This window comes from Protomyctophum bolini (genome assembly GCF_963924005.1).
Source record: "Protomyctophum bolini genome assembly, chromosome: 20".
Taxonomy (NCBI): domain Eukaryota; kingdom Metazoa; phylum Chordata; class Actinopteri; order Myctophiformes; family Myctophidae; genus Protomyctophum; species Protomyctophum bolini.
This window is the reverse complement of record NC_137881.1, coordinates 965,687-982,050: the sequence shown is the minus strand read 5'-3', so window position 1 is coordinate 982,050 and position 16,364 is coordinate 965,687. Positions and strand designations below refer to the sequence as shown.

Sequence of the window (16,364 nt, the reverse complement as noted above, 5' to 3'; positions counted from 1 at the left end):
TTATGCTTGTCCTCCAACAGCATATCGTTAGGCTCATTAAAGGTGTAATTCACTGTCATGCACTTTAATGTCTAGACTTTGAGGTTAACACATAACGTTAACCTCTGTTTTTACTTTCACAATTAGATCTGATAATCTGATATCATCATAATTTACTCCCCTGTTTTATTACTGTTAGTTGTGTAAAGAGATAAGAAATGTAGGTTTATGATTTCCATGAAACCATGTGGTTTCAAGAGAATAACCGTCCGATACACGGCTCAGCATATTTCCTGTCAATGTAATGTTTATGATGGTTGTCATGGTGTTGTATAAATGTAATGTTTATGATGGTTGTCATGGTTTCAGGGTTGATCGTCAGAGAGCAGGGTCTCCTGTACCCAGCTGTGTCTCCATGAAGAGTGACCTCTCCAAGGGAGGATGGATTGACTTCAAAGATGGACACCAGTCTACTGATCAGAGGTCAGTGTGAGAAAACAACACATGATTATAGTTGTATTAGACTCTACTGATCAGAGGTCAGTGTGAGAAAACAACACATGATTATAGTTGTATTAAACTCTACTGATCAGAGGTCAGTGTGCGAAAACAACACATGATATAGTTGTATTAGACTCTACTGATCAGAGGTCAGAATGTCTCTCCTACATTTAGTGCATCATCTTAAATGAACCTGTTGTTTCTGAATCAGGGCTTGAAGAGAAGACTGAAGATACATTGAGAACAAATTAATTCATGTTCAATTAAGAATGAAGTCTCATTAGAGTTATTTATGTTATCTTCTAAATATAGTTTTTCACACATCTATAACTGTACCTACACGCTTAAAATCATGAAGCTTAACGTCTTGCTCACATTATATGTAGAGATGTCCCAAAACCGATACCAGTATCGGCACTGTGTCCAATATGCCTTATTGGGTCGTATCGGAATCGGTGAGAGCGCCAGAAAAGAGACGGATCTGAGTCTGAGGACGCAACCGTCTTTAGTTCACTATAAACACAAGACATCAGTGCTCCATCCCCCTCACTCTCCCTCACTCTCCCTCACTCACTCACTCTCTCTCGCACGCACGCACGTATGGTCGACCGCCAACAGCATTTTGCCGATGCCTCTCGGCTTTTTGGACATTCCTGCAATCTGCAGGCCTCTCACGACCGATTTATGGACATTACTGTCAATCTGCAGGCCCCTCACGACTGATTTATGGACATTACAGAGGCTTCCAAATATCAACAAAAGTAGTTTACATTTGTAGCTAAGCTGTATAATAGCATCCTTAAGACGCTGGTACTTAAAGCACCTTGGTAAGGAATGCCTCTTCCAGACTGTGGTCAAATGTACATGATGCCACTTCCAAAATGATCATTTCTCTACTGTCCTCATCAACAACAACAACAACAATATCTGGTGTATTAGCTGTGACATCTGAAAAGGCATCATTTTCATTATTGTGCATGAACATGGCAGTTGAAACACGTGAGTGCTTATACATTTTGGCAGATGATGAAACATATGAACTTATGTCCTTAGCTAATAGGTCAACAATTCTGTCGTGCCTAGCAATGTATACATTCCCTTATATACATAGCAGCCATTAAGAACATGTGACAGTGTTTCTGTAAGTGGAGTGTGGTCACGGTGCAGACAATGAGGAGGAAACGTGTTAGGGTACCACAGAGAGAGATGGAGTCTGGTTGGAAGGACCTGTAATCTGGCTTTGACTGTAAAGGTGACTAATATCCTCATCAACTGCATCATTCTTGAATATTGTGTGAGATGCGCTGTGGTCTGCATCGGGAAGGCAAGCTAGCTTCCCCTGTAGTTTTAAACCAGTCCAGTGTTGTTGTTTTTGCTGTTGTAACATTAAAAGGTACCTCCGTGCATTGACTGGTGATATATGGTGTTCTGTATCAATTACAGTATACAGTACTCCTTACTGAGATCAAACAGGTGGTAATAATGTCCTGAGAAACTGCTACAGATTCAGAGTCAGGTCGAACCCAGCACAGAGATACTCCAGTTCTCACACAGAGGTCATTGAGGTCAGACCAATCTGACGACACCCCAAACCCAGTAGCATGTGAGTCCATTTTAAGGTTGGGCTTTCTTCTGAACCCCAAGAAACTAGTCTGGCCCTCTGCTGCCAGGACGGCACTTCACGCCGTGTTCAGCTCCGTTTCTAGAAGATCTAGAAAGTTCCCTGACAGTCGTGTCATCACTAACATGCCCTGATATCCAAAGTATAAAATAAGGTTGAACTAGTTAATCTGTTCCTCCTTTTGGTGGAGACCACCTGGAACCTCCTCACGGACCCCTGGGGGTCCCCGGACCACACTTTGAGAACCACTGACTTTGATTCCACAAGTAGTGTCTGCTGATGAGAATCACATGCTTTTCTTAAAACCACCTCTGTTATCATGTTTCATTGACCTGAAACCAACCTGATGTTGTTAGACTTTGATACGGATGTTTAAACAGCTCATAGAATCATAAAGTGTAATATCTAACTCACACTTTAAGAAACACTTCATTCGTACATAATGATGTCATTTCTCCTGTGAAATGTGGATAATTTGACTTGACATAATTTAAATCTAAGTTATTTAACATATTGATGTGTAGTGTGAGTAACATAGTGCTCTCTCTCTGTAAAGCAGAAAAGTTGTCCATCCAATTCTCTGTGGTTCAGTCGGTGCTAGACAGAGAATACATAGTGTTGGATAAGTGACAATAAGATATGACATCATAGAAACGTGACATCATAGGAACAATGCTGACCTCACTGGAGACATCTAACAGATGACCCTCATATCTATAAACAACATTCAAGCTGTAATATCACGTATCAAAGTACATAAACACTGTATCTACAAGTTCAACTACACAGACTTCATTACATGTACATGGACATGGTTGTCATGGTGATGTATAAATGTAATGTTTATGATGGTTGTCATGGTTTCAGGGTTGATCGTCAGAGAGCAGAGTCTCCTGTACCCAGCTGTGTCTCCATGAAGAGTGACCAGTCCAAGGGAGGATGGATTGACTTCAAAGATGGACACCAGTCTACTGATCAGAGGTCGGTGTGAGAAAACAACACATGATTATAGTTGTATTAGACTCTACTGATCAGAGGTCAGTGTGAGAAACTATCAGAAAACAACACATGATATAGTTTTATTAGACTCTACTGATCAGAGGTCAGAATGTCTCTCCTACATTTAGTGCATCATCTTAAATGAACCTGTTGTTTCTGAATCAGGGCTTGAAGAGAAGACTGAAGACACATTTAGAACAAAATGTTCAATTAAGAATGAAGTCTCATTAGAGTTATTTTTGTTATCTTCTAAATATAGTTTTTCACACATCTATAACTGTACCTACACGCTTAAAATCATAAAGCTTAACGTCTTACTCACATTATATGTAGAGATGTCCCAAAACCGATACCAGTATTGGCACTGTGTCCAATATGCCTTATTGGGTCGTATCGGAATCGGTGAGAGCGCCAGAAAAGAGACGGATCTGAGTCTGAGGACGCAACCGTCTTTAGTTCACTATAAACACAACACATCAGTGCTCCTTCTCCCTCTCTCACTCACTCTCCCTCACTCTCTCTCTCTCACGCACGCACGTATGGTCGACTGCCAATTATTGCAGACACTGAACATAATTTTGCCGATGCCTCACGACTGATTTATGGACATTACAGAGGCTTCCAAATATCAACAAAAGTAGTTTACATTTGTAGCTAAGCTGTATAATAGCATCCTTAAGACGCTGGTACTTAAAGCACCTTGGTAAGGAATGCCTCTTCCAGACTGTGGTCAAATGTACATGATGCCACTTCCAAAATGATCACTTCTCTACTGTCCTCATCAACAACAACAACAATATCTGGTGTATTAGCTGTGACATCTGAAAAGGCATCATTTTCATTATTGTGCATGAACATGGCAGTTGAAACACGTGAGTGTTTATACATTTTGGCAGATGATGAAACATATGAACTTATGTCCTTAGCTAATAGGTCAACAATTCTGTCGTGCCTAGCAATGTACATTCCCTTATATACATAGCAGCCATTCAGAACATGTGACAGTGTTTCTGTAAGTGGAGTGTGGTCACGGTGCAGACAATGAGGAGGAAACGTGTTAGGGTACCACAGAGAGAGATGGAGTCTGGTTGGAAGGACCTGTAATCTGGCTTTGACTGTAAAGGTGACTAATATCCTCATCAACTGCATCATTCTTGAATATTGTGTGAGATACGCTGTGGTCTGCATCGGGAAGGCAAGCTAGCTTCCCCTGTAGTTTTAAACCAGTCCAGTGTTGTTGTTGTTTTTGCTGTTGTAACATTAAAAGGTACCTCCGTGCATTGACTGGTGATATATGGTGTTCTGTATCAATTACAGTATACAGTACTCCTTACTGAGATCAAACAGGTGGTAATAATGTCCTGAGAAACTGCTACAGATTCAGAGTCAGGTCGAACCCAGCACAGAGATACTCCAGTTCTCACACAGAGGTCATTGAGGTCAGACCAATCTGACGACACCCCAAACCCAGTAGCATGTGAGTCCATTTTAAGGTTGGGCTTTCTTCTGAACCCCAAGAAACTAGTCTGGCCCTCTGCTGCCAGGACGGCACTTCACGCCGTGTTCAGCTCCGTTTCTAGAAGATCTAGCAAGTTCCCTGACAGTCGTGTCATCACTAACATGCCCTGATATCCAAAGTATAAAATAAGGTTGAACTAGTTAATCTGTTCCTCCTTTTGGTGGAGACCACCTGGAACCTCCTCACGGACCCCTGGGGGTCCCCGGACCACACTTTGAGAACCACTGACTTTGATTCCACAAGTAGTGTCTGCTGATGAGAATCACATGCTTTTCTTAAAACCACCTCTGTTATCATGTTTCATTGACCTGAAACCAACCTGATGTTGTTAGACTTTGATACGGAACATGTTTAAACAGCTCATAGAATCATAAAGTTTAATATCTAACTCACACTTTAAGAACACTTCATTCGTACATAATGATGTCATTTCTCCTGTGAAATGTGGATAATTTGACTTGACTTGTGTCATAATTTCAATCTAAGTGATTTAACATATTGATGTGTAGTGTGTGTGTGTGTGACGTGTGTGTGTGTGTGTGTGTGTGTGACGTGTGTGTGTGTGTGTGTGTGTGTGTGATAAATCGTAGAACATTTCCCAGCACCCCTCCCTCCTCCTCCAACAATACAGATAGATTTACAACCAGTAAAACCACCTCTGTCATCATGTTTCATTGGCCTGAAACCAGCCTGACGTTGTTAGACTTTGATACGGAACATATTTAAACAGCTCATAGAATCATAAAGTTTAATATCTAACTCACATTTTAAGAAGCACTTTATTATTTTCAACGGACGGTACATAATGATGACATTTATCATGTGAAATGTGGATAATTTGACTTGACTTGTGTCATAATTTAAATCTAAGTGATTTAACATATTGATGTGTAGTGTGAGTAACATAGTGCTCTCTGTAAAGCAGAAAAGTTGTCCATCCAATTCTCTGTGGTTCAGTCGGTGCTAGACAGAGAATACATAGTGTTTGATAAGTGACAATAAGATATGACATCATAGAAACGTGACATCATAGGAACAATGCTGACCTCACTGGAGACATCTAACAGATGACCCTCATATCTATAAACAACATTCAAGCTGTAATATCACGTATCAAAGTACATAAACACTGTATCTACAAGTTCAACTACACAGACTTCATTACATGTACATGGACATGGTTGTCATGGTGATGTATAAATGTAATGTTTATGATGGTTGTCATGGTTTCAGGGTTGATCGTCAGAGAGCAGAGTCTCCTGTACCCAGCTGTGTCTCCATGAAGAGTGACCAGTCCAAGGGAGGATACATTAACTTCAAAGATGGACACCAGTCTACTGATCAGAGGTCAGTGTGAGAAAACAACACATGATTATAGTTGTATTAGACTCTACTGATCAGAGGTCAGTGTGAGAAAACAACACATGATATAGTTGTATTAGACTCTACTCATCAGAGGTCAGAATGTCTCTCCTACATTTAGTGCATCATCTTAAATTAACCTGTTGTTTCTGAATCAGGGCTTGAAGAGAAGACTGAAGACACATTTAGAACAAATTAATTCATGTTCAATTAAGAATGAAGTCTCATTATATTATCTTTTAAATATAGTTTCACATCTATAACTGTACCTACACGCTTAAAATCATAAAGTTTAACGTCTTACTCACATTATATGTAGAGATGTCCCAAAACCGATACCAGTATCAGCACTGTGTCCAATATGCCTTTTTGGGTCGTATCGGAATCGGTGAGAGCGCCAGAAAAGAGACGGATCTGAGTCTGAGGACGCAACCGTCTTTAGTTCACTATAAACACAAAACATCAGTGCTCCATCCCCCTCACTCTCCCTCACTCACTCACTCTCTCTCGCACACACACACACACGCACGTATGGTCGACTGCCAATTATTGCAGACACTGAACAGAATTTTGCCGATGCCTGATCAGCTCTCGGCTTATTGGGCATTCCTGCAATCTGCAGGCCTCTCACGACCGATTTATGGACATTACTGTCAATCTGCAGGCCCCTCACGACTGATTTATGGACATTACAGAGGCTTCCAAATATGAACAAAAGTAGTTTACATTTGTAGCTAAGCTGTATAATAGCATCCTTAAGACGCTGGTACTTAAACACCTTGGTAAGGAATGCCTCTTCCAGACTGTGGTCCAATTGTACTTGCCACTTACAAAATGGTCACTTCTCATCAACAACAACAATATCTGGTGTATTAGCTGTGACATCTGAAAAGGCATCATTTTCATTATTGTGCATGAACATGGCAGTTGAAACATGTGAGTGCTTATACATTTTGGCAGATGATGAAACATATGAATTTATGTCCTTAGCTAATAGGTCAACAATTCTGTCGTGCCTAGCAATGTATACATTCCCTTATATACATAGCAGCCATTAAGAACATGTGACAGTGTTTCTGTAAGTGGAGTGTGGTCACGGTGCAGACAATGAGGAGGAAACGTGTTAGGGTACCACAGAGAGAGATGGAGTCTGGTTGGAAGGACCTGTAATCTGGCTTTGACTGTAAAGGTGACTAATATCCTCATCAACTGCATCATTCTTGAATATTGTATGAGATACGCTGTGGTCTGCATCGGGAAGGCAAGCTAGCTTCCCCTGTAGTTTTAAACCAGTCCAGTGTTGTTGTTGTTTTTGCTGTTGTAACATTAAAAGGTACCTCCGTGCATTGACTGGTGATATATGGTGTTCTGTATCAATTAAATTACAGTATACAGTACTCCTTACTGAGATCAAACAGGTGGTAATAATGTCCTGAGAAACTGCTACAGATTCAGAGTCAGGTCGAACCCAGCACAGAGATACTCCAGTTCTCACACAGAGGTCATTGAGGTCAGGCCAATCTGACGACACCCCAAACCCAGTAGCATGTGAGTCCATTTTAAGGTTGGGCTTTCTTCTGAACCCCAAGAAACTAGTCTGGCCCTCTGCTGCCAGGACGGCACTTCACGCCGTGTTCAGCTCCGTTTCTAGAAGATCTAGAAAGTTCCCTGACAGTCGTGTCATCACTAACATGCCCTGATATCCAAAGTATAAAATAAGGTTGAACTAGTTAATCTGTTCCTCCTTTTGGTGGAGACCACCTGGAACCTCCTCACGGACCCCTGGGGGTCCCCGGACCACACTTTGAGAACCACTGACTTTGATTCCACAAGTAGTGTCTGCTGATGAGAATCACATGCTTTTCTTTAAACCACCTCTGTTATCATGTTTCATTGACCTGAAACCAACCTGATGTTGTTAGACTTTGATACGGAACATGTTTAAACAGCTCATAGAATCATAAAGTGTAATATCTAACTCACACTTTAAGAAACACTTCATTCGTACATAATGATGTCATTTCTCCTGTGAAATGTGGATAATTTGACTTGACTTGTGTCATAATTTCAATCTAAGTGATTTAACATATTGATGTGTAGTGTGTGTGTGTGTGACGTGTGTGTGTGTGTGTGTGTGTGTGACGTGTGTGTGTGTGTGTGTGTGTGTGTGTGTGTGTGATAAATCGTAGAACATTTCCCAGCACCCCTCCCTCCTCCTCCAACAATACAGATAGATTTACAACCAGTAAAACCACCTCTGTCATCATGTTTCATTGGCCTGAAACCAGCCTGACGTTGTTAGACTTTGATACGGAACATATTTAAACAGCTCATAGAATCATAAAGTTTAATATCTAACTCACATTTTAAGAAGCACTTTATTATTTTCAACGGACGGTACATAATGATGACATTTATCATGTGAAATGTGGATAATTTGACTTGACTTGTGTCATAATTTAAATCTAAGTGATTTAACATATTGATGTGTAGTGTGAGTAACATAGTGCTCTCTGTAAAGCAGAAAAGTTGTCCATCCAATTCTCTGTGGTTCAGTCGGTGCTAGACAGAGAATACATAGTGTTTGATAAGTGACAATAAGATATGACATCATAGAAACGTGACATCATAGGAACAATGCTGACCTCACTGGAGACATCTAACAGATGACCCTCATATCTATAAACAACATTCAAGCTGTAATATCACGTATCAAAGTACATAAACACTGTATCTACAAGTTCAACTACACAGACTTCATTACATGTACATGGACATGGTTGTCATGGTGATGTATAAATGTAATGTTTATGATGGTTGTCATGGTTTCAGGGTTGATCGTCAGAGAGCAGAGTCTCCTGTACCCAGCTGTGTCTCCATGAAGAGTGACCAGTCCAAGGGAGGATACATTAACTTCAAAGATGGACACCAGTCTACTGATCAGAGGTCAGTGTGAGAAAACAACACATGATTATAGTTGTATTAGACTCTACTGATCAGAGGTCAGTGTGAGAAAACAACACATGATATAGTTGTATTAGACTCTACTCATCAGAGGTCAGAATGTCTCTCCTACATTTAGTGCATCATCTTAAATTAACCTGTTGTTTCTGAATCAGGGCTTGAAGAGAAGACTGAAGACACATTTAGAACAAATTAATTCATGTTCAATTAAGAATGAAGTCTCATTATATTATCTTTTAAATATAGTTTCACATCTATAACTGTACCTACACGCTTAAAATCATAAAGTTTAACGTCTTACTCACATTATATGTAGAGATGTCCCAAAACCGATACCAGTATCAGCACTGTGTCCAATATGCCTTTTTGGGTCGTATCGGAATCGGTGAGAGCGCCAGAAAAGAGACGGATCTGAGTCTGAGGACGCAACCGTCTTTAGTTCACTATAAACACAAAACATCAGTGCTCCATCCCCCTCACTCTCCCTCACTCACTCACTCTCTCTCGCACACACACACACACGCACGTATGGTCGACTGCCAATTATTGCAGACACTGAACAGAATTTTGCCGATGCCTGATCAGCTCTCGGCTTATTGGGCATTCCTGCAATCTGCAGGCCTCTCACGACCGATTTATGGACATTACTGTCAATCTGCAGGCCCCTCACGACTGATTTATGGACATTACAGAGGCTTCCAAATATGAACAAAAGTAGTTTACATTTGTAGCTAAGCTGTATAATAGCATCCTTAAGACGCTGGTACTTAAACACCTTGGTAAGGAATGCCTCTTCCAGACTGTGGTCCAATTGTACTTGCCACTTACAAAATGGTCACTTCTCATCAACAACAACAATATCTGGTGTATTAGCTGTGACATCTGAAAAGGCATCATTTTCATTATTGTGCATGAACATGGCAGTTGAAACATGTGAGTGCTTATACATTTTGGCAGATGATGAAACATATGAATTTATGTCCTTAGCTAATAGGTCAACAATTCTGTCGTGCCTAGCAATGTATACATTCCCTTATATACATAGCAGCCATTAAGAACATGTGACAGTGTTTCTGTAAGTGGAGTGTGGTCACGGTGCAGACAATGAGGAGGAAACGTGTTAGGGTACCACAGAGAGAGATGGAGTCTGGTTGGAAGGACCTGTAATCTGGCTTTGACTGTAAAGGTGACTAATATCCTCATCAACTGCATCATTCTTGAATATTGTATGAGATACGCTGTGGTCTGCATCGGGAAGGCAAGCTAGCTTCCCCTGTAGTTTTAAACCAGTCCAGTGTTGTTGTTGTTTTTGCTGTTGTAACATTAAAAGGTACCTCCGTGCATTGACTGGTGATATATGGTGTTCTGTATCAATTAAATTACAGTATACAGTACTCCTTACTGAGATCAAACAGGTGGTAATAATGTCCTGAGAAACTGCTACAGATTCAGAGTCAGGTCGAACCCAGCACAGAGATACTCCAGTTCTCACACAGAGGTCATTGAGGTCAGGCCAATCTGACGACACCCCAAACCCAGTAGCATGTGAGTCCATTTTAAGGTTGGGCTTTCTTCTGAACCCCAAGAAACTAGTCTGGCCCTCTGCTGCCAGGACGGCACTTCACGCCGTGTTCAGCTCCGTTTCTAGAAGATCTAGAAAGTTCCCTGACAGTCGTGTCATCACTAACATGCCCTGATATCCAAAGTATAAAATAAGGTTGAACTAGTTAATCTGTTCCTCCTTTTGGTGGAGACCACCTGGAACCTCCTCACGGACCCCTGGGGGTCCCCGGACCACACTTTGAGAACCACTGACTTTGATTCCACAAGTAGTGTCTGCTGATAAGAATCACATGCTTTTCTTAAAACCACCTCTGTTATCATGTTTCATTGACCTGAAACCAACCTGATGTTGTTAGACTTTGATACGGAACATGTTTAAACAGCTCATAGAATCATAAAGTTTAATATCTAACTCACACTTTAAGAACACTTCATTCGTACATAATGATGTCATTTCTCCTGTGAAATGTGGATAATTTGACTTGACTTGTGTCATAATTTAAATCTAAGTGATTTAACATATTGATGTGTAGTGTGAGTAACATAGTGCTCTCTGTAAAGCAGAAAAGTTGTCCATCCAATTCTCTGTGGTTCAGTCGGTGCTAGACAGAGAATACATAGTGTTGGATAAGTGACAATAAGATATGACATCATAGAAACGTGACATCATAGGAACAATGCTGACCTCACTGGAGACATCTAACAGATGACCCTCATATCTATAAACAACATTCAAGCTGTAATATCACGTATCAAAGTACATAAACACTGTATCTACAAGTTCAACTACACAGACTTCATTACATGTACATGGACATGGTTGTCATGGTGATGTATAAATGTAATGTTTATGATGGTTGTCATGGTTTCAGGGTTGATCGTCAGAGAGCAGAGTCTCCTGTACCCAGCTGTGTCTCCATGAAGAGTGACCAGTCCAAGGGAGGATGGATTGACTTCAAAGATGGACACCAGTCTACTGATCAGAGGTCAGTGTGAGAAAACAACACATTATATAGTTGTATTAGACTCTACTGATCAGAGGTCAGAATGTCTCTCCTACATTTAGTGCATCATCTTAAATGAACCTGTTGTTTCTGAATCAGGGCTTGAAGAGAAGACTGAAGATACATTTAGAACAAATTCATTCATGTTCAATTAAGAATGAAGTCTCATTATAGTTATTTATGTTATCTTCTAAATATTGTTTTTCACACATCTATAACTGTACCTACATGCTTAAAATCATAAAGTTTAACGTCTTGCTCACATTATATGTAGAGATGTCCCAAAACCGATACCAGTATCGGCACTGTGTCCAATATGCCTTATTGCGTCGTATCGGAATCGGTGAGAGCGCCAGAAAAGAGACGGATCTGAGTCTGAGGACGCAACCGTCTTTAGTTCACTATAAACACAAAACATCAGTGCTCCTTCTCCTGAGCTCTCCCTCACTCTCTCTCACTCTCTCACGCACGCACGCACGTATGGTCGACTGCCAATTGTTGCAGACACTGAACAGAATTTTGCCGATGCCTCTCGGCTTATTGGGCATTCCTGCAATCTGCAGGCCTCTCACGACCGATTTATGGACATTACAGTCAATCTGCAGGCCTCTCACAACCGATTTATGGACATTCCTGCAATCTGCAGGCCCCTCACGACTGATTTATGGACATTACTGTCAATCTGCAGGCCCCTCACGACTGATTTATGGACATTACTGTCAATCTGCAGGCCCCTCACGACTGATTTATGGACATTACTGTCAATCTGCAGGCCCCTCACCACTGATTTATGGACATTACAGTCAATCTGCAGGCCCCTCACGACTGATTTATGGACATTACTGTCAATCTGCATGCCCCTCACCACTGATTTATGGACATTACTGTCAATCTGCAGGCCCCTCACCACTGATTTATGGACATTACTGTCAATCTGCAGGCCCCTCACGACCGATTTATGGACATTACAGAGGCTTCCAAATATGAACAAAAGTAGTTTACATTTGTAGCTAAGCTGTATAATAGCATCCTTAAGACGCTGGTACCTTGGTAAGGAATGCCTCTTCCAGACTGGTCAAATGTACATGATGCCACTTCCAAAATGATCACTTCTCTACTGTCCTCATCAACAACAACAACAATATCTGGTGTATTAGCTGTGACATCTGAAAAGGCATCATTTTCATTATTGTGCATGAACATGGCAGTTGAAACACGTGAGTGCTTATACATTTTGGCAGATGATGAAACATATGAACTTATGTCCTTAGCTAATAGGTCAACAATTCTGTCGTGCCTAGCAATGTATACATTCCCTTATATACATAGCAGCCATTCAGAACATGTGACAGTGTTTCTGTAAGTGGAGTGTGGTCACGGTGCAGACAATGAGGAGGAAACGTGTTAGGGTACCACAGAGAGAGATGGAGTCTGGTTGGAAGGACCTGTAATCTGGCTTTGACTGTAAAGGTGACTAATATCCTCATCAACTGCATCATTCTTGAATATTGTATGAGATACGCTGTGGTCTGCATCAGGAAGGCAAGCTAGCTTCCCCTGTAGTTTTAAACCAGTCCTGTGTTGTTGTTGTTGTTTTTGCTGTTGTAACATTAAAAGGAACCTCTGTGCATTGACTGGTGATATATGGTGTTCTGTATCAATTAAATTACAGTATACAGTACTCCTTACTGAGATCAAACAGGTGGTAATAATGTCCTGAGAAACTGCTACAGATTCAGAGTCAGGTCGAACCCAGCACAGAGATACATACTCCAGTTCTCACACAGAGATACTGAGGTCAGGCCAATCTGACGACACCCCAAACCCAGTAGCATGTGAGTCCATTTTAAGGTTGGGCTTTCTTCTGAACCCCAAGAAACTTGTCTCGCCCTCTGCTGCCGTTACGCCGTTTCATATCTAGAAACAGAGAAGATCTAGCAAGTTCCCTCATTCCGTGTGTGTGTGTGTGTGTGTGTGTGTGTGTGTGTGTGCTAAAACGTAGGACATTTCCCAGCACCCCCCCCCCCTCCTCCTCCTCCAACAATACAGATAGATTTACAACCAGTAAAACCACCTCCGTCATCATGTTTCATTGACCTGAAACCAGCCTGACGTTGTTAGACTTTGATACGGAACATATTTAAACAGCTCATAGAATCATAAAGTTTAATATCTAACTCACATTTTAAGAAGCACTTTATTATTTTCAACGGACGGTACATAATGATGACATTTATCATGTGAAACGTGGCTACGTTTATTTGACTTGTGGCATAATTTAAATATTAGTGATTTAATATATTGATGTGTAGTGTGTGAGTATAATGGATAAATGTAATGTTTCATGATGGTGGTTATGATTTGTCCAATCTGTTCATGTATGATCATCATCGCAGCACCCGCTCTCAGACAGCCAGGCATATTTGCCCCGAACAATAAGGTCAAAACAGGTCCGAACAATACCAGCACTCACTTTATATCCAACAGGATTCTTGTTTTATTTCATGTTTTCCCCCAGCAGCAACAAACACATTTTGTGCATTTACAGATTCAGGGCTTGAAGTTGTCAGTCCTAGGATTTCATAGTCATTTAATGAGATCAGTGCAGATTTGCAACAAAATACTTTCAGTCTTGGTAATTGTTTTGGCTTTAAGCTCTGATATTTACAAGCAGTATAACCACCTGATCTCTATTGTGATCTCTTATCATGTTTCATTGACCTGAAACCAACCTGATGGTGTTAGACTTTGATATGGAACATGATTAAACAGCTCATAGAATCGTGTGTGTGTGTGTGTGTGTGTGTGTGTGTGTGTGTGTGTGTGTGTGTGTGTGTCCTCCACAGTGACCAGCAGCAGGGTTCCAGTGGTCAGTCAGCTCAGGAACATCAAACAGATCTGGACTCCATATTTAAGGTACGTCAATGTACAACAACAGCTTTACTTCATCCATCCATCCATCTTCAACCGCTTATCCGTAGTCGGGTCGCGGGGGCAACAGCTCCACCAGAGAGCTTCCCTCTTCAGAGCAACATTACTGACTTCCTCCTGGGGGATCCAGGCCAGTTCCAAGGCCAGTGAGTCGATGTGTTTCCTCCATCCTTGGTCTGCCCCGGGGTCTCCTCCCAGTGGAGATATAATCCATCTGGTCCTTGGTCTGCCCCGGGGTCTCCTCCCAGTGGAGATATAATCCATCTGGTCCTTGGTCTGCCCCGGGGACCTGTGAGTTGACATTTCCTGAAGTGAAGGGGGGTCTTTTCCAGGAGCCTGTAGGTGAGTTGACATCTCCTGAAGTGAAGGGGGGTCTTTTCCAGGCCTGCATGTGTTTGGTGTTCTGGTGAGACACCATGCTGGTCTGTTTGGTTCCATCTGTTCATACTTTAGCTGGGGACCCCCTGAAACCTCCTGCAAGGACCGCTGTGGGTCCCCGGACCACACTTTGAGAACCACTGAACCACCTCTATGTCACATGCAGATTACACCCCCCCCCCCCCCCCCCTCCCTTATCTTATTCATCAGTCAGCGTTTACATTCCTGGAAACTGTTTGATGAACTCTGCAAGACAAACAGAGACAAAATCATCATTTCGCCATGAAGACTGAAACACCTGATACATCTTCTATATATATAATATATATATATATTCTTTCTTTGACGTTTTCCCATTGTTCTCTGAGCCAGTCTTTTACAATGAGGAAGACTTCTCATAGGACGAGTTCATGAATTAACTGTAAATGTTATTCACTTTTTTATCATTTTACACACTGTGCTCTTGGCGTTCTGTTTGAGTCTTACTTTAGACTTAGACTTAACCCTCTTGGTCCAAAGTGGGACATAAGGCTTGGACGATCTGCCTCCATTGGGACCTTCTTGTGCTGCATGTTGTGCCTCGCCCAACCAGCTTCATCTGGTTTAGCTCAGATGGGTTTGGGTTCGACCTTGACTTCTTTCCCCTACTGGGGTCTATCTCAGTGGGTCGACCGTGACTTCTTTCCCTACTGAGGTCCATCTCAGTGAGTCGACCTTGACTTCTTCCCCTACTGGTGTCCATCTCAGTGGGTCGACCTTGACTTCTTCCCCTACTGGGGTCCATCTCAGTGCAACAACCTTTGGGATTCCACTCTGGGACATTTGGACAACATGACCTCAGCTCTTTCTTTGAGGTCTTCTCAGGCCAGAAGATGCAGCAGGTCTTACGGGTTAGGGTTAGGGTTATAGGGTTAACCCTAACCCAGAAGATGCAGCAGGTCTTACGGAGGCATCCATTGTGGAAGCCATTCGACTTTTTCATGTCCAGTTCTGTCACTCGCCAGCATTCCGAGCCGTACAACAGCACTGATTCTACGTTGCCGTTGTACAGTCAGACATTTGTTCTTAGGCTGGACTGCTTGCTAACCCTTGGGAAAACATCCACCATCCATCCATCCATCCATCAATCCATATCCGCTTATCCAGACTCGGGTCGTGGGGGTAACGGTTCCAGCAGAGAGCTCCAGACTTCCCTTTCCCAGGCCAACATTATTCACTTCATACTGGAGGATCCTGAGGCGTTCCATGGCCAGCATGGAGATATAATCAACTCACCTGGTCCTTGCTCTGCCCCAATCAATCAATCAATCAATCCAATATTGTAGAGTTTAAACTGTATTAATTATTATGTGTTTCAGCTGCTTGAACAGAAACTCGTAACACTCGTGAAGAAAGAGATGAAGAGGTTCCGGAAGGTTCTGACAGCAGATTACCCAGAATGCTTAGAGAGTCAGGGGGAGGAGGGGGAGGAGGAGAGGAGAAGCTTCACAGAGGGAGCTCTGAAGATCACACTGACCCTCCTGAGGAGTCTGAAGATGGACGA

At 41.9% G+C, this 16,364-nt stretch overlaps 1 protein-coding gene across 1 annotated transcript; it reads left to right on the top strand.

Moving 5' to 3' along the window:
• Positions 1–3,435: 3,435 nt before the first annotated feature.
• On the top strand, positions 3,436–16,354 carry LOC308335879 (uncharacterized protein; the record flags this gene model as incomplete). Its single annotated transcript, XM_080793098.1, has 7 exons — positions 3,436–3,548; positions 5,853–5,966; positions 8,814–8,927; positions 11,381–11,494; positions 14,359–14,428; positions 16,180–16,270; positions 16,350–16,354. 7 exons carry the CDS (start codon positions 3,436–3,438, stop codon positions 16,352–16,354), a joined length of 621 nt encoding a protein of 206 aa, XP_080649224.1.
• Between the last annotated feature and the right edge of the window lie 10 nt (positions 16,355–16,364).